At 40.3% G+C, this 26,080-nt stretch overlaps 1 protein-coding gene across 2 annotated transcripts in view; it reads left to right on the top strand.

Moving 5' to 3' along the window:
* Positions 1–25,642, top strand: part of atp9b (ATPase phospholipid transporting 9B) — a 33,194-nt gene extending 7,552 nt beyond the window's left edge. The window contains exons 4-30 of one of the 2 annotated variants that reach the window (XM_029514288.1): positions 168–281; positions 880–988; positions 1,572–1,630; positions 1,973–2,024; positions 3,668–3,762; positions 4,913–4,993; positions 6,893–6,968; positions 8,233–8,309; positions 11,281–11,441; positions 11,631–11,773; positions 13,526–13,638; positions 15,260–15,517; positions 18,245–18,406; positions 18,765–18,857; positions 19,991–20,074; positions 20,591–20,761; positions 20,927–21,025; positions 21,111–21,200; positions 21,460–21,604; positions 22,119–22,183; positions 22,422–22,577; positions 22,851–22,915; positions 23,075–23,183; positions 23,285–23,342; positions 24,392–24,595; positions 25,139–25,171; positions 25,506–25,642. In XM_029514288.1, the coding sequence (XP_029370148.1) occupies positions 168–281; positions 880–988; positions 1,572–1,630; positions 1,973–2,024; positions 3,668–3,762; positions 4,913–4,993; positions 6,893–6,968; positions 8,233–8,309; positions 11,281–11,441; positions 11,631–11,773; positions 13,526–13,638; positions 15,260–15,517; positions 18,245–18,406; positions 18,765–18,857; positions 19,991–20,074; positions 20,591–20,761; positions 20,927–21,025; positions 21,111–21,200; positions 21,460–21,604; positions 22,119–22,183; positions 22,422–22,577; positions 22,851–22,915; positions 23,075–23,183; positions 23,285–23,342; positions 24,392–24,595; positions 25,139–25,171; positions 25,506–25,642 (3,009 nt within the window). Of the gene's footprint in view, positions 1–167; positions 282–879; positions 989–1,571; positions 1,631–1,972; positions 2,025–3,667; positions 3,763–4,912; positions 4,994–6,892; positions 6,969–8,232; positions 8,310–11,280; positions 11,442–11,630; positions 11,774–13,525; positions 13,639–15,247; positions 15,518–18,244; positions 18,407–18,764; positions 18,858–19,990; positions 20,075–20,590; positions 20,762–20,926; positions 21,026–21,110; positions 21,201–21,459; positions 21,605–22,118; positions 22,184–22,421; positions 22,578–22,850; positions 22,916–23,074; positions 23,184–23,284; positions 23,343–24,391; positions 24,596–25,138; positions 25,172–25,505 lie in introns of both variants that reach the window. The other variant, XM_029514287.1, reaches the window with a different exon arrangement.
* Positions 25,643–26,080: the final 438 nt, after the last annotated feature.

Genomic DNA, 26,080 nt, shown 5'->3' with positions numbered 1-26,080 from the left:
CTTGTTCCATCTCGGAGCTTGTACAGTAACCCATCCTGCCGGCTTTGGTGCTGCTGCTGCTGCATCCTCTGTGTCTCCTTTGGCAGCTGTCATCGCCGTCGTTGTCGTCTTTGATTCGCCTCGCTGACATGTTCTCTCACCTCACCGAATCATTGTCTCCCTCTCAGGTTCTCTACCAACAGTTCAAGTTCTTTCTCAATCTCTACTTTCTGGTGGTGGCCTGCTCCCAGTTTGTGCCTTCACTGAAAATCGGATATTTGTACACATACTGGGCGCCTCTGGTAAATGAGCTCATCCCTTTTTCTTTTTTTTTTCAAAGAAATTCAGAGCTGAAAAAAAATTATTTTTGAGAATAAATTTACTATTTTTGTTTTTTTCAAACATAAGGATTTGCAGCTTTTCTGTATTATATCTTTTCTAACTGAGTGTCATTGAGTAGGGGACCATTTTTCTGGCCAAACAAATAATTTGAAGACATCACATTGGGCTTTTTTCACATTTTGTTGGCAATTGATGAACTAAACAAATGAGAAAATAATGAATTAATGAATTTATACTGAAAATATTTGCAGCACTAAAGCCAGTAAATCACCTAAATGTTAACACCCCTTGGACTTCGTCCATTCACCCATGGAGATGGTTAAGAGTAAACCCTTTAAACAGGAATTCATTTTTCTTTTCTCGGGTATACAGGTAAAGACAAATGATTGGAAGCTGTCATAAACTCACCCAATATTCTTAGAATTCTTACCAAATCTGCTCTAACATTGGTTAATATTTAACATTTAGCATATATGGTTATGTTATCAGATTATTCTGTGAATAAGGCTTTCTAGTTGATTATTGTGTGTTTAATAAAAACGCTTCATCGTTACTCAGGGGTTTGTGTTAGCCGTCACAGTGGTGCGAGAGGCCGTGGATGAAGTGCGACGCTTCCAGCGGGACAAAGAGATGAACTCCCAACTCTACAGCAAGCTTACAGTGAGAGGTTAGTGAGGGGACTCAAAGATAACAGATATTCCACAGCACAGCCTGACTGCATCTATACTTGTAACTCAAGTCAGTTCTTCTCACTGTCATTACATTGATTTTTTTTTCTTTTTTTTTTCTCCCCTCTCTTGATCTCTCAAGACTGTGCGATCTAAGATCTGTCTGTTTGTTAAATGTGTGGTAAAATCCCCCTGTGTGATATTTCTGACCAAGGCTGAGGATGAAGCTTTCACACCATGTTTATGTACACACTTAGTGTGCTTGAGTGCGGTAGAAGAAGAAGGGTCGTAGTAGATATTGAGGCAGTATAGTTTAGCCTGACCCTCTGTGCCTCAGACCAAATACGAAAACAGAACATTTTGGATTGCAGTAATCAATCTGCCAGAATACCCGCGATTTAAAATAAAGGAATCACACAAATTAGGCTGTGTTTTTATCTAAAGGTGATTTTCAAAGTCCAAAAATCATCATCCTAACTTTAGATCCTTTCATTGCTGTTTGAAAATTCACACACTATTTGTTAACCAATGATTGCAGTTGACTTTTACATTGTTGTTCATTCAAGCATTCCTTTTCCTCAGGTAAAATTCAAGTGAAGAGTTCAGACATACAAGTTGGAGACATGATCATTGTTGAGAAGGTAAAACTTGTTTTCCTTTAGAGGTTGGGGCTTTACGGGGATCATTAAAAGTGTGTCCAAGTCTTATTAATGCGGGTGAAGCTGATGCAAAGAAGAATAGAGTTTGTGGTTTTGGGTTTCAGCTCAGCCCTCATGAAATCTAGCTGCTGCTGGAAAGCGGACAAGTAAAATTTCCATTACTGTGTTAGACCCACTTTAAAAATCTGATTCTCCTTCACCCACTGGTCAAGGTATTGACCTTGTTTAATTATTCAGGAAGATTCACAGGGCGTTTGCCACAGTGCTCAATAACACTCTCCCATTTGAACTCTTTTTGTTGTTGTTTTTTTTTCCTTTCTATAGAACCAGAGGATTCCTGCAGACATGATCTTTCTGAGAACGTCTGAGAAAACTGGTAAGCAGGCAAAGTGTTGAAGCTCTGAAAAAATACGTCCATGATTTGTAAATTGCCTGTTTGGGGAACAAAGATAAAGGATGAGATATATTTAAATCATCAGTTGTAAATAATCCCAGCGGATGTGAGGGTAGTACAAAAGTAATATACTGTATCTTAAATAGACTGAATGCTGTACAGGTGAACTTTGTATGCCCTAACACAAACTGTGTCAAGATCATTTGGGTGAAAAATTTGACTTTTCCCCACACTTCCTGTCCTTTCGACGTCATCTGATCCAGGAAGCTGGGATTCATGATGATGATTTATGTCACATTGTTCAAGTGACGGATGACACAAATTCCAATTAATCAATGAGCTGTGCAAGATCCTGGCTCTTTTCTGAGGGGCACTGAGAGGAAATGTTCTGAGGACATCATTTCCATCAATCTTTGATATGTCAATAAGCTTGGTGGGGAGTTGTTGATGTCTTTATGCCTCCTTCACACATACACAAACATACATAAACACTCTCACAGTCTCATATACTTTCTTTCACACACACACACACATTGCAGTGTTATGTGAGGAGCTGAACTGCCATTGCAGCAGAAAGAAAGCATGAATCATCCTCCTTGTGCTAATGTTTTCCATCATAGTTAACCCTCCAGGGATGGTTTATAGCTGCCCTTTACCCTCTCTGTCAAATAGTTGCTCTCATCCATCAGTTTCATGTGTAATATTACCTCAGATCAATGCGGGTCACGACTGCTCAGTGTTTATCGGACCTTGTCGTGTCCACAACAGCCACAGACTCTGGGCTACAGGCTGTGTATGCACAGTGCTGTTAGTGATGTGCTTTGACATATGCCGGTTTATTATAGTAACATGTTAGTGAGTAAATCTGTTCTAAGCCTGTAGTTTACAGTATCTCACAAAGATGTCACTTTTAAGACCGAGGTGTTACATATAACCAATTCAACTACACAAACTCCTAAATACATCAAAGCACTCCCATATTTGTTTACTGAACACATGTAAACCTTTAAAATGTGCTTTAAATTTTGGCCAGAACTTACAAGGAAGTTTATAATTATTGCCAAATTTTAGTTTAAATGTTTATGAAATTGCAAAAAATCATCAATTGCCTTTATGAAAAAAGGTTTTCAGTTTGTCTTTGATTTTTCATGGTACCAATAATTTTTTAAAAAAAGAAACAGGACTCCCATTACAAATGAACAGCTTAATTAATGAGCAATAAAAGAATCCCTTTGGTGGTACTGTGGCCATACTTACTGTCTTTAGTATTAAAGTATTACTGACATTAAATCCCTGCCAAGGAACTTAATACGTATCCTTTATTTGTTCCACTGTTAGCTTTTCATCTGAACAGGTCCAGCCATGTGGCACATTTTTATTTTGCATGATTTATTTTTCACTACATTGTGGCATATGTGCTTTATCTGGGAACTGTTTATTAATTTAAGGGAAGTGTTAGGTTTTAAGTAACTACTCTTGGATGCACCTGAGGTATTTATTTAAGGACCTGATTGGATGATTATGCACCGTACGGAGACGAAAAGGCAAATGATGAGCTAACAATGTAACAGACATGATAATCCCAAAAGCTTTTCTGTCTTTTTTTTTTTTTTTTTTTTTTTCAGGTTCTTGTTTCATCAGAACAGATCAGCTAGATGGAGAAACGGACTGGAAACTGAAAGTCGCTGTCAGCTGCACACAGCGACTGCCAGCAGTGGGGGTATGGATACATTACAATGGGGTGAATCTCTAGTAACAGACAGACTGTGAATAAGTGAAGGCGTGCACTGTTATCACTAAAAGCATTGCTCATTAAATGAAGTCTGTGCAGTGATGGAAACCTAATCACTGATGACAGACAGCAGGAGCAGTCTTGACCTGACAGCAGCTTCCTTTAACTGGAGGCGATACTCAACACTTAAGATTTAAGTTGATTTGATGTGGGGTTTTTTCTTTGGTTGCCACTTAATGTGATCAGAGAATTAAAGTTTCAGGAAGTCATTTGATGAATGAGTTGTGGTGTCCAGATTGAATTTCAAGAAACCTGAAGATAGAAAAAGTTAGAAAGTTGTTCCTCACTTACATACCAAGGAAAGGTGAGTTCCTCCCAAAAACTGACAAACTGTTTTTATCAGGTGTTAGAATGAATCAATTTTATCTTCTTATAATATTCTTCTCACAACAGCACATATGACCCCTGATTATTAGTTTGAGTGTGAATAATCAAGGATCAAATTTTAGCTTCATAACTATCTGCTTAGTAATAAATGACAATGTTAATGTTATTATTATGTTATAGTTAATACCACTGTGTTTTCTTTTAGCTACTAGAAAGGTCAAGCTTGTTTCAGTGCATTTGTTGGAAGTGTCAAAACTACAGTAACAACAAACTAACACAGTAGTATACACTGTATCAGGGATGTATGTCTTCAGCAGTCTCATTGTTATCTCTGGAAGATTCTTCAGAGTCTGAGCCTGCGCCTGTGAAGTGCTGGAGGAACTCTACTCTCCACTGGGGTTTCAGTAAAATAATCTTCCCATGTTCGCACCAGGAGAACACAATCTGAGCATGGCTGAAGGCCGCCTGGTCGCTGCAGAGCCACAGCCTGCCTGCTTGAATAATTTAATGTGTACAATCAATTTTGTTCCACTATAGGGCCAAAGCTAGTGCTGGGTGTTCGACAGGTCATAGGCTGCAGGCTAACTCGAAGACGTTTGTCATTTATGTTTTTTATTAATTAATTAGTAGGGGTTTTTTGGCAGTGTTTTTTTTTTTTTTTTTAACACTATATTGAAAAACAAGCCTAATTTGGTTGAATGAGACCAAAGACATTTATCTCCTGTGTTTCTGTCATGTGTCCTTGTCTCAGGACCTCTTCTCCATCAGCGCCTACGTCTACGCCCAGAGGCCTCAGCTGGACATCCACAGTTTTGAGGGGAACTTCACAAGGGTACAGTAGCCTGTTGACATATTTATTACCTGTAAAACAAATCTTAAACACATGCAGATTTTTCTATAGAAACCGAATTGACATAGAAGATGTGTATCACTACAAAGTGGTGACAAGTGGCAACAATGAGAGCTTGTGTGTCCTTCCAGGCCCGTTGTTATCTCCAGCAGGCATGGCTCTTACATCATAGGCAGGTTCTAGCAGCTCCAGCTCCTTCCATCCCGTCTTGCTTGTTGCTCAGTGATTTTTTTTTTTTTTTTTTTTTATTAATAGCAGATTAGCGCAGCCCCCACAGAGAGGAGAGCTCCAGTACAAAGGCAGGCTTTGTGGCCGGTCTTCACTCTTGGCCACACACCAGGCTTAGTGAGCGAGCACTTCCTCCGCTCATTCATTCTCCGCGGCCTTCCTTTGCATAGCGTGTGCTTTTAGTCTGAGCAGGATGGGAAAAAAATGGGTTCCCACAGATCCGCAGCAAATGAACTTACCTATGTATGAGGGTTTCTTTTTTCCTTTTTTTTTTTTTTTTTTCTTTACTGGAGGCCGATATTGTGGCCTTGTTTCTGTGGACTTTATTGAGAACCTCTGCAGTTATGAACACCATAGTATGATCCCAATGTCAGAGCGGTCAAGCATTCCGCATACTGCCATTTATTTTTCATGCACCTCTTCCCCTTTTTGAGTGGACTGACAGGATGTGGGTGCTTAGGTATCATAATTATCATATCAGGAGAGCTATTTGAGCTGAAACTGGAGCCTTGACTCTGCACTCCTGACTCCTGCCATTTTCAGCATTTGTCTTTATTTAAGCAAGAGGGGTAAAAGAGGGGAGGAGGGTGAGAAACAGGAGGCTCTCTGGGGGCTTATTTATCACTGAAATCTCATCTATGTGCAGTGTGTATACTGTTTTTAAAAGGAGCTTTTATCACCATGCCAAATCTAGTCAGAGTATTGATAAAGGGACTACTGTATCGCTACAGTCTGCACAACTGTGTCAGGTACTTGTGAAAATTAATGGCACAGCAGAGCCCAGCACTACTGTCTCATCTGAGCTCACTCACCTCAGATTTATTTTTTGTTTCTTCCATTTTCTTCTCTTCTTTTACCAAAACATTGAAAAAAATGGCAAAAGAAGTTGTTTCACAATGCAGTTTTTGGTCTTTTCTGTAAGTTGTAACTCAGTCTTAGGGCATACACACTCTTGTATTGGCACTATTATTTTTTAAGCAGCAGATGTAAAATAAATCATAATTCAGTTATTCTGGCAGATAAAAATAAATACAAAAGTGAAAGAGTCACAATTTGTGCTTGAAATAATTTTTTTCTGCTACATCTGTAGAATATGATTTGTTAGCTGAGCCATCTCTATAGCAACACAATGCTTCATTTATGGTCTGTGACATATTTTACCTTTACAAGTTGCAGCTCCAGCCATTTGGATATTGCGGTGGCAATACTGTGGTCTCAATAAAAATGTTATTGATTGTTCAGCCCCACTATAAATACTGTAAACAAACAAGGTCTATATGGAAGAAAACTTTTTACCCTCTTCCTTTTAATAATGTTTTTTTTTTTTTTTTTTTTTTTTTGAGAATTAATTGTTTAACTTGCACTTACACTGTCTAAAAGCTAAATTCATGACCTGCGGGTCTTGGTTTTGTTTTTCTTATCTGCTCTAGGGCTGCTCTGAGAAATACTAATTAGAAGTTGGCTAATTGCAGAAATAAATTCACAGCATTGAGGTTTTCCCTCCAAGAAGCTAGCTCTCTTTTGCCACTAAGTAGTATGCATTATTTTCCAGTGCCAGACATATCCATATTAAAAAATAAAAAAAGAACCTTTACGGCCTTATTCAAACCAATGGGTACACTTGATTTATTTTATTTATTTATTTTTCCACAGGAGGACACAGACCCACAGATCCACGAGAGTCTGAGCATCGAAAACACTCTTTGGGCAAGCACAGTTGTTGCATCAGGTATGTGAATGACTACTTTTATTTGAATAAAACAAGGTTCAGGAGCCCCTATTGAATGTGGACTGTATCCAGTGGCACAAAGCAGTGGAGACAATGATCATTACACACAAAGTTTTTATTAAAATAATTGTAGTCGGCATAAACTTTTAAGGGAACAAGAACCAGTCTACAGCACCAGATTTAATAGATTCTATGCAGCCCTTTGCTCAAGTTGTGTTACACAAAGGATCCATGGTATTGAACCTTGAAGGTGTTTGATTTGATACCGCTTTGTGCTTGTTTGAAGAACTCTGAGAAAACCCACAGTTGAGGTAATCCTCCCTTGCTCCAACCAAGCAATTCCCCACAGTAACAGTTGTGTCAGTTGAGTGTTTGTGACGCTCCCAGTGATGGCCACACCATTGATTTGCGGTGCTGCTCTCCTCTCTGGCCTGACCTTGACCAGAAGAGCAAACACACAGACGCGCACAGAAAGCCTGACTTAGACCCCTTACATCATCTCCGCTTGGGAATGTCATTGTCCCTCACAAGCCTCTTCTTGACAGACACTTCATTGCCTCTACAGTGGCATTCTGGACACTTGAACTGGCCCGGATCACGGTGCATTCACTCTCTAACGGGCTGCGGTCCAGCTGTGATGAGAGAATTAGTTGCTCGCATATTCAAATTGAAGCCCTGCTGCATGCTGAGCCACACACCATTTGTCATGGTGCTCAATATTTCTGAAGTTAGAAGTCAGCGAGAGCTATTTATCACCGTCCTCCTCTGGTTGTTTTTTAAGGCCTTTCTCTCTCTGCACTTCACTTTTCTCGTATTGTTTTCTGCCCATTTTTAACTTTCTTGCCATTTTTATAGTTTGGGGATTTCAGGGGCAGTATTTAGGTTTATTGGTGCCTTTGCTCTCCCATTAAGCTCATTTAATATTAATGACTCATTAATCCTTCGTAATAAGGCCACCATAATGAATTGGCAAATAAAGATGGAAGTATATTGATCAGGTTTTATGAGGTTCCATAGGGCGGCTGAAGGCCCTGAGAGTCTAAGCGTATTAAACTCCTGTCTGTTGGCTTGAGTGGCAATGAGACAAAACTGCCTCAGCTCAGCCTTATTGTGTTTCCTCTCATGCAGTTCATCTTACTTGACCAAGATGAGTGCGTCTATGTATGTTTGTGTGTGTGTGTGTGTGTGTGTGGTGTGAAGGAGATGGCGGGGGTGAGTTTCCGTTAATGAGCAGCATTACTTTCTTTGTCTCTCCCTTTGGCAGGCACGGTGATAGGGGTGGTGATCTACACAGGCAAAGAGACCAGAAGCGTACTGAACACATCCTACGCCAAGAACAAGGTGAACACCTTTTAGATTTTGTTGGGAAGTTAGCAATTCTATGACTTCATTTTTTTTGCACATGCTTTAAATCGAAAGATATATTTTTCTATTTTATGCGTACAGATATATATAATTTCAATCAGTGGCGTGATTGAGTCTGGTGTATGAAGTTCAAGATGGTGATGGATGTCTCTCTGACAGTCTCTGTCAAAACACAGACACGATATTTTGTTGTTTGTCGATCACAACCAGAGGCAGAGAAACAGGAAACCATCACAGTTTAAAGTCTTGAACTACTTTTATGCTTCAGATTTATATTAAAAAAAAAAAAAAAAAAGACAACTGATCAATTACCAAAACATTTGCTGATTACTTTTCTGTGGATTAATGAGTTGCAGCATTTTGATATATTTACCTGGATGTTTTGGGAGAAAATCAGTTTTAATTAGATATTTAGATTTTACATCAGACCTAAAAAAAAATTGTGTATGTGTGTGTGTGTGTGTGTGTATATATATATATATATATATATATATATATTTGTGTTTCCTAGAAATGCTAAAGACCATATGAGCTGAAAACCAGCAGTTGTATAAAAGCTGCAAACACACACACACACACACACAAAGTAACATCTGTTCCAAGTTCTCCTCATGCCATCTTTTCTCCTCCTGCCTCTAATCACTAATCAATCACTACGGCAAGGTGGTTTTTTAACCTTGACTTTCAAGATAACGTTGGACCTGTCAATGGTAAAGGTCAGTGCCAGTTGCTAATTAACCAAAAGGGAAATTAACTAAGCAAGGATTTAAATGACATTTTCAGCAGAAAGTTAATCCCACAGAATCCCCATCGAGCGTTTTGTCCCCGGATTGAGAAGATTAATGAAAATTTTAATCTCAATATAAGATTTTACCTGGAACATGGATGGGCTAGATAGACACGGGTCGACTGATGGACGCGGGCATTAGTAATATCTAAGAGGCAAGTGTTTTGGCTGCCATGCAGTGACTTTTACACAAAGTTATCACCTGCAGCTGTCTGCACCTCTAAATCTCCCTTTGGCGCAGCGCGGTCCTTTTCTGCTGCAGCACAGTTTTGACACCAGTGTCTTTTATTAAGAACGCTGATGTGGCCGGTCGAACGGCAGGGGCCTGTGTTTTGTGTAAGCTCTCCAGCTGAGAGGAATTCAATATTTCAAGGAGATGATGTCAGAAGTGCCAATATGGAGACTGGAGATTGCGGGAGAAAGTCGATACAGTGCGGCTAAAGTCGCCGGAACGTTTTGGCCTCATATAATCTGTTGTGACACCGGCCAGGACAATGCCTGTACTTGATCAATCTGACAGGATGTGAGACATAGACTCACTCTTTGTCTCAGTATTGTTTGACAGACCTCTGTCTGAGTGAAGAGACAGAACAATGTCATTTGACAAGAGGCTGCTCTTCAATAAAGATTGTTTGAAATACGTACCCCAGCCAAAGTCCTCTGCTCACTTCACATATTTATGTGATATTAAACTATGTTACTCTGGAAAAAAAAAAAAAGAAACTTAAAGTTGTTTACTAAGATCTGAAAAATCTATTTCAGTTTAATGTCTTGACTTCCTCGAGTTGTCGCTGTCATAAGCACTAAACAATACGCTGCTCCCTGACTGAAGTCCTGATACTCTTTGGCTTTAACTCATGAATATTCATGTCCCCTAGCTGCAATTCTTCATCAGATTTCACACACATGCTAAAATACAAGCCACACAAGCAGATTGAATCATTCTTTTCACTTTTAATGGCTTAGAGATGAATGGAGTAAAATATGCACTTTTATTCAGTGATAGCATCTTTAGGTTGAGGTAATTGAGTCCCTTTCCCCCCTCCTTGACTGAATGAATAATGACTTCATCTGATCCCCAGCAAGGCCTGGAAAATTTCGACTAGCCATTGTTCAAGCAGAAGGGGATCCTTTGCTTTTCAGGCATGCACTGTGCTCTCTGTCTTAATTTTTCTTCATTTTAATCCACCCAAACCCCCTATTTTTCTCAATAGCTCAACCATGAACCATGTAGTGAGGCACTGGGGTGGGGAGATGCCACCCTCTCGTTCCCCTAGCCCTTCCCTTCTGCACACTCTGCTGCTGGGAGTTTAACAGCCACTGATAAATCAGTCACACTGGTCTCCCAGCTCTCCCAGTCCTCAGGGGAATGGGCTTGGTGGGGGTTTGGGCAGTGGAGGAATTTTGCTGCTTTTTATATGTGCTCTCCCCCTCCCCTCCTTTTCAGAGCAGTTCCTTTATTTGAGGGAGGAGAGATGTTATGTTCTTCTGTTTTTGTAAGCGTGGTGCGTCAGATGAAAGCCCTCTGTGCACAGGGCTTTGCTGTGAACGCTGCCAGAAAGGGGAAGGGCGCTTCTTTATTTGACATCTTTTTCCCACATGCTCCATTGGCTGGGAGATGCACTCAAAAAATAAGACAACTCTGACCCCCCACCTTTTTTTTTTTTTCTCAAACAGCCATCTCAATATGGGAACTTTCTCTATCTTTGAGGCCCTTTGACTTTCTGTTACATTGAAGAACAATGCTTTAGCATCACGTGCTTTTAGTTCACCACAAAATAATGCCACCAATAAACTTATTTATGCCATACACACACACACACACACACTTGGCAAGAATGTCTTTCATTGGTTTTGTTTTTGTGCCTGTGTAGCATATTGTAGGGCTTAAATACCAGATGGGAAAGTTAAAAGCAGCTTCCCTAGAATTAGTTATCACAAAGGGAATAGGATGGCGACTCTTAATCTTTAATCTGGATTTAATGTTGTTCGTTTTGAATTGTTTAAATGCTTTTCAGTGGAAACAAGTCTGCGCTACAAAATACATAATGTGTCAAACATAACATACTTCAGATATTACTTAGTTATTGTGTTCAAGTCAGCACCACACTCACATTGTAACATGTGCTTGTTTTGAACTCCAACCTCTTGTCTTCAAAGGTTGGTCTTTTGGACCTGGAGCTGAACCGCCTCACTAAGGCCCTTTTCCTGGCCCAGGTCGTCCTGTCTGTTGTCATGGTAGCACTACAAGGGTTTGTGGGTCCTTGGTTTCGCAACCTATTTCGATTCATCGTGCTTTTCTCTTACATCATTCCCATCAGGTACTTCACTGAGCTTAATGATTTTCTTAGTTTTTCTTAAAAGGAAATGATGCAAAGCAAGAAAGAAATAAAAAATGTACTGTCCTGTTTTTTTCAAACACCAGTGCTTCTTGGTTTATCACTTCAGTGTTTTGTGAGTTTGCTTTTGTGTTGTCAACATTTACAGCTTGTTTTTACCCCAATGTGCAGCTTGCGTGTCAACCTGGACATGGGCAAGTCGGCCTACGGCTGGATGATCATGAAAGATGAGAACATCCCCGGCACCGTAGTGAGAACCAGCACCATTCCTGAAGAACTAGGTCGGCTGGTGTACCTGCTGACAGATAAGACAGGTAGGAGTCCAAACATGAAAAAAAAAAAAAGAAGAAGAACTGAAAATTTAAGCAAATTTATCCGATGACATACAAATACAGGCTGTAAATATTCTACAGTGCAGACAGGATCATGGCTTTCAAGCTGGACAACATTGTGTGCGTGCATATAAAGGGTTTTTATTGAAGTTATAGACAATATAAATTCTTTTATGAACTTAAAAATACCTGAAATACTACAAAACATTTTGTCAAGCTTTCTGCTCCATCGATCACCGTGTTTTTTTTTTTTTTTTGTTTTGTTTTTTTATGTGTCACAAACATCATGTAGCATTACTCTTCACCAGCTATGAATTCATGTCATGGGTTCTTTAAAACACATGACATGAACTATACTCTAAGTCTTTCTGAAGAAATTCTGATAGCACTCAAAAGCTACATCATAATAAAAAGTGGAACCTGATGTTCCACTGACATAATGTATTAAAAGAGAAGCACATGATAAACAAAATAATGTGATAAACCCAATAAAATGCACAGCAAATCACCACCACCTGCTGACCAGATGGTGAGTCAGTCACACAGCACTGGAGAAGATTTTTATGTAGCCACATCGTTATTTTCCATTTAAATGAAGCCACTTTGCTTTAGCAGGATGATGAGTTTAAACTGTAAGACTTTCGATATGAAAAGAACTTCCAGATGTTATTAAGGCTCTGTCAACTTCCCTCATTTTGGTACCGTGCTCAGATTCTCTAATGACAAATCTAACGCAATCTGTCAGAGTGATTAAAAAAGGTCCTAACATGCTTCTTTGTCTTACCATGCCGATCTTGGTAGGAACAGATTAGCTTTTCAGACAATTTATCCAGGTTTATCCAGGTTGATAGTTTAAAGAACACAGAAAGAAGAACAAACAATCAATCCATTAGAATTGGTTAACCCTGTAGCTCTAATGGTTTTGGAAGTTAGATGACCTCTAATCAGCTTCACTCTCTATCAGCACACATTCTGGCAACAGGCATCCATTAAACAAAACCATTGCCCTGTTTCTCTTTTTCTTTTTTTGTGTCCGAACATTCACCCAGTCTTTTTGTATGCAATGTTGTGTCTTGTCTGTTAATTAGAGGGGACATGCACTCCATATTGGTAATGAGATTAGGTCAATGGGAAGGCAGTCACACCACCCTGCAGGTCCCATGATGCATTGGAGACAGTCCTCCTGAAAGCAGAAGCTGTGTGTTTGCGTGTGTGTACTGTCAAACATAAAAAAAAAAAAAAAGGGGGCAAAAAAAACTTTTACTTTATGAAATGAAGCAGCTGCAATTTAATTAAGTCAAAAAATTACTTTTATTTTATTTTCTCATTACTCATTTAAAAACAAGATTGTATTGACATGAGAAACTACTTAACATGGTCCAGCATTTTGCTGATATGGCGGATTTGTTTTATTCATATTTTGCTATGAATGTTTTTGATGAGAAGGAATAATAAATTGAATTGCAATAATTGGACTGGTACCAAAATTCCTGTTTACTACTATTACTGTAAAATCTTCTTATTGTATTTCTGTCATTGTCTGCCTTTAAAAAAAAAAATACCAATCAAGCATTGGTTTGAGTTGTGTCTGTTGTGTTGTATTTTTCATGGGAAGGGCATGAAGTACCAGGGCAAAAATAGGAGGAGTGATCCAACAGTTTGTATATGTGATGTATTTCCTTTCTGATTTTCTGGTTTGTTATGGCTAAAATGGACTGACACGGGTGATTTCAGGGACGCTGACACAGAATGAAATGATCTTCAAGCGGCTTCACCTGGGAACAGTATCCTATGGCACTGACACCATGGATGAGATACAGAACCACATAATCCAGTCTTATGCGCTGGTGAGTCATGTTGTCTTATCATCCAATATGAAATGTGCCTGAAGAAGGCAGGTGGGTGTTCACAGAAAGACACGCAAATACCTTAAAACAACTTGATGAGTCACGTCTTTAAACCCTATGAGGCCCCTTCAGTTTGAATTTTCCCACACTGTCATCAAATCTTACTTTATTCTGCCTTGAGATTTTGCGGATAAGATCATAACTTTAAACACAGTTCAGCTGTGTGATAAATTTTATGGGAATTTTTATACTAATTTGGGAGTGGTTCTTCTATGGTATTTTTTTTTTCTCCATCTCTTTTAACAATACGGAGTCGTTCATTCCCATTAGTGATATAAAATGGAGCCGGTCCAGTATTTGACACAGAACCAAGCAAAGTAAAGCCAACTTGTTACTTTCCATATGAACACCTTTGTCCAGTACAGGAGTGGAAACATTCAAATAAAAATATGTACTATTTTTCACCCCAAGGGTTTTCCTGCTTATTCTCAGTCCTCCCTGTAGATCAGTTTAATCAATTTTTATATTTAGCTAAGGACAAATTTTCCAGGAAAGGAACCCATATTGTTCATTCATCACGCAGTGTCCCTGAGCGACTCCCTGTACTGTAAGTAAGTGTTTTCCTCGCTGGGTGGCTCAGATCTGGCTGCGGTCTTGACAGACTGATATTGTTCGGTCTCCGCCAGCTCCAAACAGCTGGTCGACACTGAAACCATCTGCCCCACACCCTTATATGTAATCTCAGCTAATGAAAAATGACTAGTCCTTTTAGCGCTGAACTGCTGAAGCATGGCAGAGCAGCAACATCTCTGTCCAGCAAATAGATGCGACACATTGCAGTCACACTGTACTGTCACATGGGAATTAGAGGCAAGTTTGTTCATTCATTGATATAAAACAGAAAATGTAAAACTAATTCTCAATTAAGGAAAAAGAAAGCAGCACATAAAAATAATCTCTTATCAAAACTAGTAACATTTGATTCAGTGAGTTGATCATTTTTGCACAACTCTTTAAGTTTTTTTTTTAATTTTGTTTTGTTTTTTGTTTTAAATTCAGTTTTTTTTTTCCCAGATTTCATTTCAGTCTTTCACCCTAACCATTTTTGTTTATAGATCATTTTGTTGCTAATAGTCAGCTGTTTTCTTTTGTCCTCACTGCTTGGCAGTATTGAAGGTTAACAAGAAGCCAAAACCAAAATGCTTTACGGGGCCCCCGTCAAACACAGCTGGCCGTCATCCTGCTCGCAAGTCAGCACTCAGTTAAAGTCATGGTTGCTGTCAAAACAGCCGAACACATAAAAGGCCTTCAAAGGAGATATGACATGATAAACATTGTGATAGAGCACTTCCCTCGCTGTGTCAGAGTGAATAGGCGGCAAGTGTGGGATTAGATCTAGTTGTCCATCATATGCAAGGTCCCAATAATACAGCAAATAACTGGACAACATTTGGAACACAGTTTCCAGATCAGAAGTGATTTATTTCAGATTTAAATTTTGGAAACATGCATGAGTTTCTCTAAATGATAAATGTTAACATCTAATCATCAGCAGAAGTTGCAGCTTGTATATTTGGTTCACTGCCCCCCCTCCTTGTTGCTCTTTCAGGTGACTTCCCAGCCTTCCAGCAGCAGCAGCAGCAGCACCACCACCACCAGCGGCTTGACGCCATCGCGGAAGACCCAGACGTCCGGCCCAAAGGTTCGTAAGAGCGTCAGCAGTCGCATCCACGAGGCTGTGAAGGCCATCGCCTTGTGCCACAACGTCACCCCCGTCTACGAGTCACACACAGCTGTAAACGGAGAGGCGGAGTCTGCCGAGGCCGACCAGGACTTCAGCGATGATAACCGCACCTACCAGGCCTCCAGTCCTGATGAGGTAGACTTGACAACTATTTTTCACCTTGAAAGAAAAGAAACAGACTCATGAACTATAGAAGAATTTCTTTGGACATTGTTACTTTGCAGACTCATCTCCCTCCAGTTTCTTCCCCGTCTAAACATTTTGTCGGTGATCCTAAACAACCCTGTTTTGTCAAAATAGTCATTTTAGCCGTTTCATGGACACAAAGTCAGAGGTCGTGAACTATTTGTAGAGGTTAAGCTATTTAATCCTCTATATTTACATTTTGAGAATTTACTGCGGCAAGTGAAGGAAGAATGCAGCACAAAAGTGATCCCCTAAGGCATCTCCAAGCTTTTCTCTGGCTCTATCTCCTTGTAACCCAAGATCTGGAGCGTTTATAACTGTGCGTCCTGAATATATTTGTCTCTAAAGGCTCATTCATCAACAAGGAAACCCAACTAGCATTTGCTAATCTATAACTGTGAGAGATTTTGATCAGGAATTTATTTAGGATGGGTTAAAAGTATATTAAAGAGAAGGATGAACTTCTCTTGCACACCCAGTTCGTGATGGCTGATGTGTTTATCACCCATGACATGTGAGGCGTCATAAAGCCTTTGAGAGTCTTACTTTGTGTCAAACCCGCGGCTCAAGTCTAGCAGTCCAAATGAAGATAAAAAGGTGGTGAAAGATATATCTCTGTTTTCCCTTTTTCCTGTCTGTTCTCCACACTTGGTTGATGTATATATTTATTTATATATCCACTCTGTCTCTCCTCTCCTCTCTCCATTGTCTCTCACTGCCTGGATTGATCAATATTTAATTTTCTCTCAGAGACGATGAGAGGTGGAGGTCTGTGATTGTTGGTGGAGCTCTTCCCTTCCCCTTCTACTACACTCTTTGTTCTTTCCCTGTCCTTTTATTTTCTTCTCTCCTCATCGCTCTCTCCTCAGTCTCATCGACTGCTGCATCAGATCTTGGCCAACTGCGCCTCTGTCAGTGATAGTTTGTTTTTCTCCGCTCAGCCTCTCTAATGTAATGAGCCATCATTAAGGAGATGAAGTGGGCTGGCCAAAAAGGTCAGAACAGGGGTCATCTGAGAGTAGCGTTGAGCAGAGTCCCCCTGTGACCTATGACCCTCGTAATATCAGACAAGAGCATTTGACTGTAGCCTTTAATGACTAGCGTGCCCAGTAAAGTGGGTACTCTATCATTTCCAATTGGATGTAACTGGCAGCTTCAGTGAGGAGATCAGACGTAGATTATGTACCATAAAGAAGAATAACACTGACTAACAATTATTTCTTCAGGGGGACATTAAGGTGTTTATGGAGCTAAGCCGTTTATGCCAGAGCTTTTCATTTGTCACTTTTTTTTTGTGTGTGTGTGTGTGTGCTGTCATCAGAAGAAAAATGTATACATTTTGCAGGCCTATGTATATTTTTCATAACTGTTGAAGTCGTCAGTAACATGAACAATCAGACTTCACAAAGTGTTTCTCAAACAGGTGGAGGTGCATCTTCACAATTTAGTTTTGAGCTTCAAGCAAAGCAGAAGAAGAATATAAATGTTACTGGATAAAAGATTGTATCACTGCCTACAAAAATGTGTCCAAAATAATAGTAACATATTCCAAAATTTCAATTAATATCTGTATATATCACAGAGGAGCAATTTAACTGTTCAAGGTCCATTTTCATCATGACATGTTTTAGCTGCTATTAATTTTAAAGGAAGTGCTGCCCCAGTGATTTACACAATCAGTAGAACGTTGTGAACACAGTGGGAATGATTGATCGGGTTGTTTAAACCAGTCTGCCACCATCGTAAAGTAGTCAGCAACAGTCTTTTCTATTACTGTCGTAACACATGATTCATGTGCAGTTTGTATCAGAGTTGACAAAGCTTTAAATAGTTTCAGAAGAGCTGATAAAGTCGATTGAAGTACAAGGTTTAGGCTCCTCAGCACATGGTATATGTGTGTGTGTTTAGATACATATGGGCGCGCACACACACGGATAATGACACACAGATGTGTGTTAAATAAATATAGGCAGCCCTTTTTACGGAGCTCAAAGGGGGAGCAGGAGAAATGATGGGGTATTACCAGGAAGTTCCAATTTGTAGGTCAGAGTATAATAACAACCTTTGAGTGAGCAAATTGAAAATGAACCCATTGAGAATTGAGTCGTGTGCAGCTGAACGCTCACTCGGGGGCCGCATTTCCTGCTGAGGAGAAAAAGAGGAAAGAGAAACAGAAAAACACTTATGTGGAACTGAATGAGAAGAGCTCAGCAGCTCTGGAGATACGATAACTCTCTTATGCCTTATCCTTCAACACAAAGTGATATCTGAATCAATGAGCTTATGGTCTATGGGTTTACTCAGCTTTCTTCTTGTTCTGCATGAAACATTTTTTTGTGTTGGACTCATTTCTACATCTTCAGTTTGTCATTACACTTGCAAATATCTTTTTGTCATAATCAAAACTATACAAATGTGTTAAAAACATGTTTATATTGCACTGCCTTATCTGAAATGCCAGAAAGATTTAATCTGCAACAAAGGCCTTATATTTCTCCTTTTCTGTTGTATCAGTCAGTAAGATTCAATTTTGAGCATTTTTAAATTCTCATAAAGCTAAAAGTCCATCCACATTTTGTTTTATTGAAAATGACGTTCTCATTTTAACGGTCAAAATGTTGTAGGTTATGATCATCCTCAGTTGTGTGAGCCTGTTGTGTTGTGTGCTTTCCTCAGGTGGCGTTGGTGAGGTGGACCGAGAGTGTTGGCCTGACCCTGGTGAACAGAGACCTGACCTCCCTGCAGCTGAAGACTCCTTCAGGACAGATTCTCTCCTTCCACATCCTGCAGATCTTCCCCTTCACCTCCGAGAGCAAAAGGATGGGCATCATCGTTAGGGTGGGGCCCAAATGCATAAAAATATAAATCTGCTCTCTGTGCGGTCTTTGTGCTGCACAATCATGTGTTTCTGTGTTTTCTTGATTATCTCTGAAAACTGGCTTTAATATAATAATATTTAATATATATAGTTCGCATTTTTCACAGAAATAAATTTGCTTACAAATGCAGGTCATCGCTAAAGCTTGAGTGTTGTAAAAGGCTTTATCATCAAGTATTGTAACGCCAGACGGCATTCCTCAGAACAAGACAGTGACCGAGAAGGAGCAGAGGGCTGAATGGCTCGGCTCAACCAGTCATCTACTCAAACAGGAGAGGGAATGCTCTAACAGACGCTTTTTGTGACATTTTGATGTAGGAGGAGTCGACGGGAAACATTACGTTCTACATGAAGGGTGCTGATGTTGCCATGGCGAGCATCGTCCAGTACAACGACTGGCTGGAAGAAGAGGTGAATGCCTCTTCCTTTGGACCCTACCTCGACCCATGTTTGTCCATCAGCAGTTAAGATTTAATTCCGCGTCATATGTTGGCGTCCGTCATCAGCGGTGGTTTGTGTCGGCGTTTTGCACGACGCGGTGTCTTTTCACAGCTCTGATACAGAGTGAACAGAAACAATAACAGTAATAATAACATTCTTTGTGGAACTCACGTTGGTTTGGATGCCATGCTGGACTGACAAAGAACATTACTCCACATAGAAAAGTAAATACATAATGTAAATATACTCAAAGGGCATTGCTGAAAGATGCATTTAACTAAGTAAAGTCTAAACAGGGTTTAGTTTCATTGAAATCTTTAAAAGCACTGTCTTTTGCAAGAAGCACTAAATTATATCGTCACTAAAAATGACCTGCTGTGGACAAAAGATTGAGTAAAATTAAAAAAAATTGAAACTCCTGAAAAATTGAGATAGTTGATAGTTTGTAGTCCTTTTTTTTTTTTTTTTTCTCCAATAAACTCCCAATCAGGACGTTCACCAGTGTAGCGGTCAAAAGTCTTGTGTGCATATGTTCATAATTATATTGACATTATTGAGTCATTTAGCGCCGCGGGCAGCTTTTGATTTAATTAGTGACCTAGATAAAGTTGAAGTAATTACAGTATGTCATATTCTCGAACAATGGTGCTAATGATGTTCTGTTGGCTCTAATATCCCGCTGTCAAATCGGCCGGCACTACAGTTACTGCGCTTGTCAATAACCAATCAACAGGACAGATTTGCCCCATCGGTGTTTCATATCAAAAATAAACCGCCATCCATGCCTTTGTTTTACTGTGTCCTCTGAGTTTCACCACAGGGTATGTTGTTCAATATTGATTTCTTTTGGTGTTGGTAACAATATGCTGCTATTGACTTCACTGTACACGCTGTACTTATACGGCAGCTGCTCTGATAGAACAGATTATCTGCCTCAGATTTGATTTAAATTAGTCCTGGGGAGAAGACATAATTAAACATACATGTACATTTGTTTTAAATAGCGCTGAACTTCAATCTTGGCCAAGAAATAAAAGTTTCCCCAAAGTGCCTGAAGTTGAATATCCTCTTGTTTACTAACATCATCTTCTCCTTTCTGTCAGTGTGGAAACATGGCCAGAGAAGGCCTGAGGACGCTGGTGGTGGCCAAGAAGTCTCTGTCTGAGGAGCAGTATCAAGACTTTGAGGTATGAATCAGCCCCAGTGTACACATCTCTGTCCTGTCTGTGTCCTTTAATAAATCTCTTGTTGTTTTCTTCACTAAACTGAAAACACATCTGAGTGATGTATTGATAATGACATTAACATCAGGATGTGTTTTGTCTGGGTGTTTATTACTAATTTCCTAAAAATGTTGCTCCTCATCTCTAAAGGTGAACCAAAAGCTGAATATTTCACTTCACTGGTGGTTCACAGTATTTGGGGAGCATTACTGTATATATGAATGTGCTATATAGTATTTAGATTTTGCTGTGAAGACAAGTGAAATAGAATAAAAAGGTCAGAGACAATTATAATTTATACTATGTATAACTGCACAAAAAAGCCAAGAAACTTCAAGCTACTTTAATTTCTTCCTGTAAGCATCAACAAATAGTGATCCTCAAAATTCAGTGTGAAAGAACTTTAATGCTTATTTCATGTGGCAGCATTTTCGTTACTAAATCTCTCTTTAAACAGCAGTGTTGTCCCTTTTGGTGCAGAATCGTTACAACCAGGCAAAGCTCAGCATCCACGACCGAGCCCTGAAGGTGGCAGCAGTGTTGGAGAGCCTCGAGAGAGAGATGGAGCTCCTGTGTCTGACCGGCGTGGAAGACCAGCTCCAAACAGACGTCCGACCCACACTGGAGCTCCTCCGAAACGCTGGCATCAAGGTTGGTAGATAAACGAAGATAGACCAGGAAGATTCTTTATCACCAGGCCCAGTCTGTTAGAGGGAAACTCAGTGATCAGGAGTTATCGCCAGAGGACTTTGATGGGGAGTTCTGATAATTACTGGAGTGAAATTTAAACCCGTCTGCATGCTGATGTTCTCTTAGATCTGGATGTTGACGGGAGACAAGCTCGAGACGGCTACCTGCATCGCCAAAAGCTCCCATTTAGTCTCCAGAAACCAGGACATCCACGTCTTCAAGTCGGTATGCTGTTTTACTCGGACTCTTGTTCCATTATGAAGCTCCTAAATGTACTTGGAGCTAATTGTATTGTTTGGCTCTTGAGCAGGTCTCGAACAGAGGAGAGGCTCATCTGGAGCTCAACGCCTTCAGAAGGAAACATGACTGTGCTCTGGTCATCTCTGGAGACTCCTTAGAGGTAGGTTTACAACACAACACAACATAACACAACACATCCCATAGTGACATTTCCTTTTACAGCAGATGATGCTGAGAATGAGCCAAACAGGCCATAAGAGAATAGAAAGTCCTTCTCAGCCAAAACAAATACTTTGGAGTTCAATTGGGGTCTTGAGTAAAAAGTCACATCCGGCTTTAATAAGAGAGAAGCAGTAGTGTTACATTTTCATTGAAGGAAAGAAACAGCCAACACGGGAATCGTCTTCTCTGTGTTGCAGGTCTGCCTGAGGTATTACGAGCATGAGTTTGTGGAGCTGGCGTGCCAGTGTCCAGCGGTGGTCTGCTGTCGCTGCTCCCCGACTCAGAAGGCCCAGATTGTGACGCTGCTCCAGCAGCACACGGCCAACAGAACCTGCGCCATAGGTGAGCGCAGACTGATACAGTGGTGTCAGCACAGACGGACGTTGGACTGAAAAATGTCTGTGTGGATACGGCTGAGTGCCTTTGCGAGGGCAATATTTAACAAGGTGTAAAAAAAATCTATTGGACAGATTAATTAAACAACCAGTTCAGTGGATTGTTTGATAGTTTGTCTGGTGGCTTGAAGAAGTTGCATCAGTGATTACTTTGAAACTCCAGAACATGGCCCTTAATTGGCCAGCTACTGATCTGTCATATCACAGACATGTCTGCTTAACTGTGTTAAGCAAGCTACTGAAAATCGACTCCAGCTTTATTTGATGTTTTGGATGTTTATTTAACACACAGAGAGACGCACAATCGACATGTGAGAACTCACTGCTCCTGGCACTAATTCATCTTTCATCCACAAGGTGGCAGCCAAAGCTCAATGAGCATCACCTGCTGTACTGTACCACCGTTACGGTCGCACATTATAAAATAAGATTTGTAAATGTGTTTGTTCTGTTTTAAACAGGCGATGGAGGAAATGATGTCAGCATGATCCAGGCTGCACACTGCGGCATTGGAATCGAAGGAAAGGTAACAGACTACCACCTGACAAATTGATGTATGTAAACATCAAGAACCATCGATTAACTTACTAATTAAATAGTTTATACCTACTCTGCTCTTGACGGTGTTTTATTTTGAAAGTTGTGTTTTGATATAACGTTTAACACAATTTATAATTTTCTTTATTATTTTAAGAGGGTGTGACGCTGAAACAGGGGCCCTGTGTAAGAACTGAATCCTCCTCATGCTTCATTTCTCTACGCAGGAGGGGAAGCAGGCATCTCTGGCTGCAGACTTCTCCATCACTCAGTTTAAGCACATCGGTCGCCTGCTCATGGTTCACGGCAGGAACAGCTACAAACGCTCTGCAGCGCTGGGTCAGTTCGTCATGCACAGAGGCATGATCATCTCCACCATGCAGGTAAAGAGGTCTTTAAAGCGTTGACAAAGTCTGTATTGTTCAGTGATATGAAACCTTTTAGAAAAAAAACCCCAATATAACTATACAACAGCATTTTTGTCTCTCTGTCATGTTTGCAGAAGTTTTTCTCTGGTGCCTGTACTTCATTATTTGTCTGTTTTTACAGACATTGGTGCTCTGCGGTGAAGCCAAAGACAATTTTCCAAACTGTGGACAATAAAGTTTCTAATTCTCTAACTCTATGACATAATTCTTTTTGTTTTCTTTCCTCAGGCTGTCTTCTCCTCCATATTCTTCTTTGCCTCTGTGCCGTTGTACCAGGGTTTCCTCATGGTCGGGTGCGTTCCTTTTAATGAAATCTCTCAGAATCATTATCATCATCAACACTACAGATATGTGTGGATTTATTTGAGAGTGTAATGAATGTTGTTTCAAGGCCCGTCGCCTCCAGCTGAATTAAAGTTTGTTCATGTCTCCGTTCGTCTCTGCTTATGCAGGTATGCCACCATCTATACCATGTTCCCCGTGTTCTCCCTGGTTCTGGACCAAGATGTGAAACCTGATATGGCTTTGCTCTACCCAGAGCTTTACAAAGACCTCACTAAGGTTTTCTTCCTCCTTCAATATTGTGTGTTGGAAAAATCATTTTCTACTTCTTTACTGTCTTCCCTGAACTGCTTTTAGCTCACTGATGGCGTTTCTTTTAGGGCCGCTCATTATCCTTCAAGACGTTCCTCATTTGGGTTCTAATCAGTATTTACCAAGGTAAGGTGCACAGGTGTTTTCTAAAAGTTTAATCTGGACATCATTCAAGTTGATTTTAACTTTTTAGCAGGACTGTCTCTTTCAAGACCAACTGGTTTGGCATGACCGAGTGTCAATGCACCTCTTCAGCCACCATTTCTTCTGTCTAATACCACCATCCCCGGGCCCCTTCAAACTCTCAGACAGTCTCTTTCTCAGTATCTTAGGTTTCCAACCACCATCTGCTTTTACATGCAGGCTTTTGTCTGTCCAGTAAATCGATATTTCTGTAATCGCTAAGCCATGCAGCGTGTGAGAAAGATCTATGTTCCTGCTCAAGCGTGACTTCCTGACAGTTTAAGGTTTTTAATTAAAGGCCAATATAGGTCTGTGGAAAAACCAAAAAAAAAAATTTTTGTGAAGACAATATGAGAAGACAACAGCACAGGAGGAAAATATTAGACGAAGGTCTGCTTTAATTCATTACAGGGCTTGACTCTCTGGAATGCGCTGTATGAAGGCTGTATGAAGAAGTAATTATGTGATCAGTTATAGGCGGTTAGGCTCAATTTGTGTAGTGTTATGATAAAACGAAGGGCTATCAGAATACAGTAGGCACCAAGAGATGAGTGAGTGTCTGAACGCTTAAAGAACTTTAGCGGTCTGAGACACTAGAGCACATTGTGCATCTTTTCCCCTCATACATAATCTTATTGAATCAGCCCTTATCTCCAGACTCATTAATCCTTAACTCGGTGCCCGAGTCAGCCAGCTCTAATTGTCCTAGTTGTACAGGGCAGAGCTGACTGCACTTTGAAACTACTTTAGGGGGTCTGCTGTGGTGTCCCACAAAATGTAAGCGTCATATTAAAGTGTTTTCATTTTTTGTTTCTTCGCCACATCTGAGTTTTTTTTTTTTTTTTAACAAGTTAAAGCAAACAGCAGCAATGTGATGCAGAGCCTGAAATAATCAAATCCATCAGAAAAATCCTTAAGCAGACGCAGAGTAAACACCCGAGGCGTTCAGATTTGTTGTGTCTCAGTCGACGTGTTTCCTCTGGCACCAACAGGCGGCATCCTCATGTACGGCGCACTGCTGCTGTTTGAGTCCGAGTTCGTCCACGTAGTCGCCATCTCCTTCACGGCACTCATCCTGACGGAGCTGCTGATGGTGGCGCTGACGATTCGTACCTGGCACTGGCTCATGGTGGTGGCCGAGTTCTTCAGTCTCGGCTGCTACCTCGCATCGCTCGCCTTCCTTAACGAGTACTTTGGTAGGTGCAGTGTTTCTTTTGTTGTTGTTTTTTTTTTTCCTCCCATCTGTTCTTCCTGTATAGACTGTGACTTTTAATGTCAACTTTGATGATTTTAAGGAGAAAATAAAACATGAGTGATGTTTCACATGACGACAGTGAAGTTTTTATATCTCTCTTTATTATTTCATTTCTCTGTAGTGAGATCTTGTAAATCAGATCTCAATCGCAAAAATAAAATAGACCAAACTTAAATAACTCCAGTTCAGATTGTGTGGTGAAGGAAAGCAGCGAACTCTCACATTGTCTTGTATTTGATATGTTTGCTTGACGGATGAATGAATGAATGGAAATAGTTGATTGGTTAACAGATTAACCTGTTGGAGACTTTCTGTCCTGTTTCTTCTCTTCCTCCATGTGGTTGATTTTAATGTGGCACCTTCAGCTCTGTGCTTTTATTGCGTCCCTCCTCTGTCTTCTGTCCGTCCCTCTGTTTTTATCTCTTCACTGCTCTGCACTCACTGTTTCTGCTGCACCTCTTTTGCTTCTGTATGTTGCCAACAGGCATAGGCAGGGTCTCCTTTGGAGCTTTTCTCGGTAGGTGTGCAGCCTGTAAATTCATTTCGCTCTGTGTTAGACATTTCTGTATGTTCCAGTCATGTCATTTGTGTGGAGTGTTTTAAGGTTGCTTGCACTGTGAATCTTTTCGGTGACCTGTCATTTAATACATTGTTCAGTTCCCATCTTGAGGCCAGTGTCTAACTTTGACTTTCTAAGCTGCATCTGCACTGTTCATCTTTTCTTTATGTCCTTTAATCAAGTGATGATGACTCTCCCATCACTTGACTGAATGCCTATAAACGTGTACAATCTCAACACAACACCATGACAATGTGTAACTAAGGGGCTGCGTCTCTGCTTCCTCCCCCAGACTTGTCGTTCATCACGACTTGGCCTTTCCTGTGGAAGGTGTCTGCCATCACGCTGGTTAGCTGTCTTCCTCTGTACATTATCAAATACCTGAAGCGCAAGTTTTCACCACCGAGCTACTCCAAACTGTCCTCATGAGCCCGACTTGAATTCCCTGTTTTTGTTTTGTAGTTTTTTTTGTTTTTTGCTTCTCTGGACTTTGTGTTTTCAGCACTTTTTTAACTCACCGATCCTCAGTGACAGACAGGTGAGGAACCACTGGAACAATCAAGAAATGGAGTAAAATTGAATATTTGTTCTTTGGATTTACTTCACTGAGACTTGGGATTACTTGAAATCACAGAGCACATAGTGAAAGACTACAAACGGAGGGATTTTACCACAAAAACAATGAAATGGCGTAAGTGACTGCACTTGACCCTGTTTTGTCAGAAAGGGTCTCTCTGCCTTCTTTTGTTTTACAGCAAATCAAACGCATCGGCTCCCAAGTGTCATTTTATACAATTCTAAAACATTTCTGTCAAAATTTTATATGTGAAGTTCAGATTTTTTTAAGTGTTATTTTATATTAGAGGT

This window comes from Echeneis naucrates, chromosome 11 (genome assembly GCF_900963305.1).
Source record: "Echeneis naucrates chromosome 11, fEcheNa1.1, whole genome shotgun sequence".
Taxonomy (NCBI): Eukaryota; Metazoa; Chordata; class Actinopteri; order Carangiformes; family Echeneidae; genus Echeneis; species Echeneis naucrates.
This window is presented reverse-complemented; position numbering and strand designations above follow the sequence as displayed.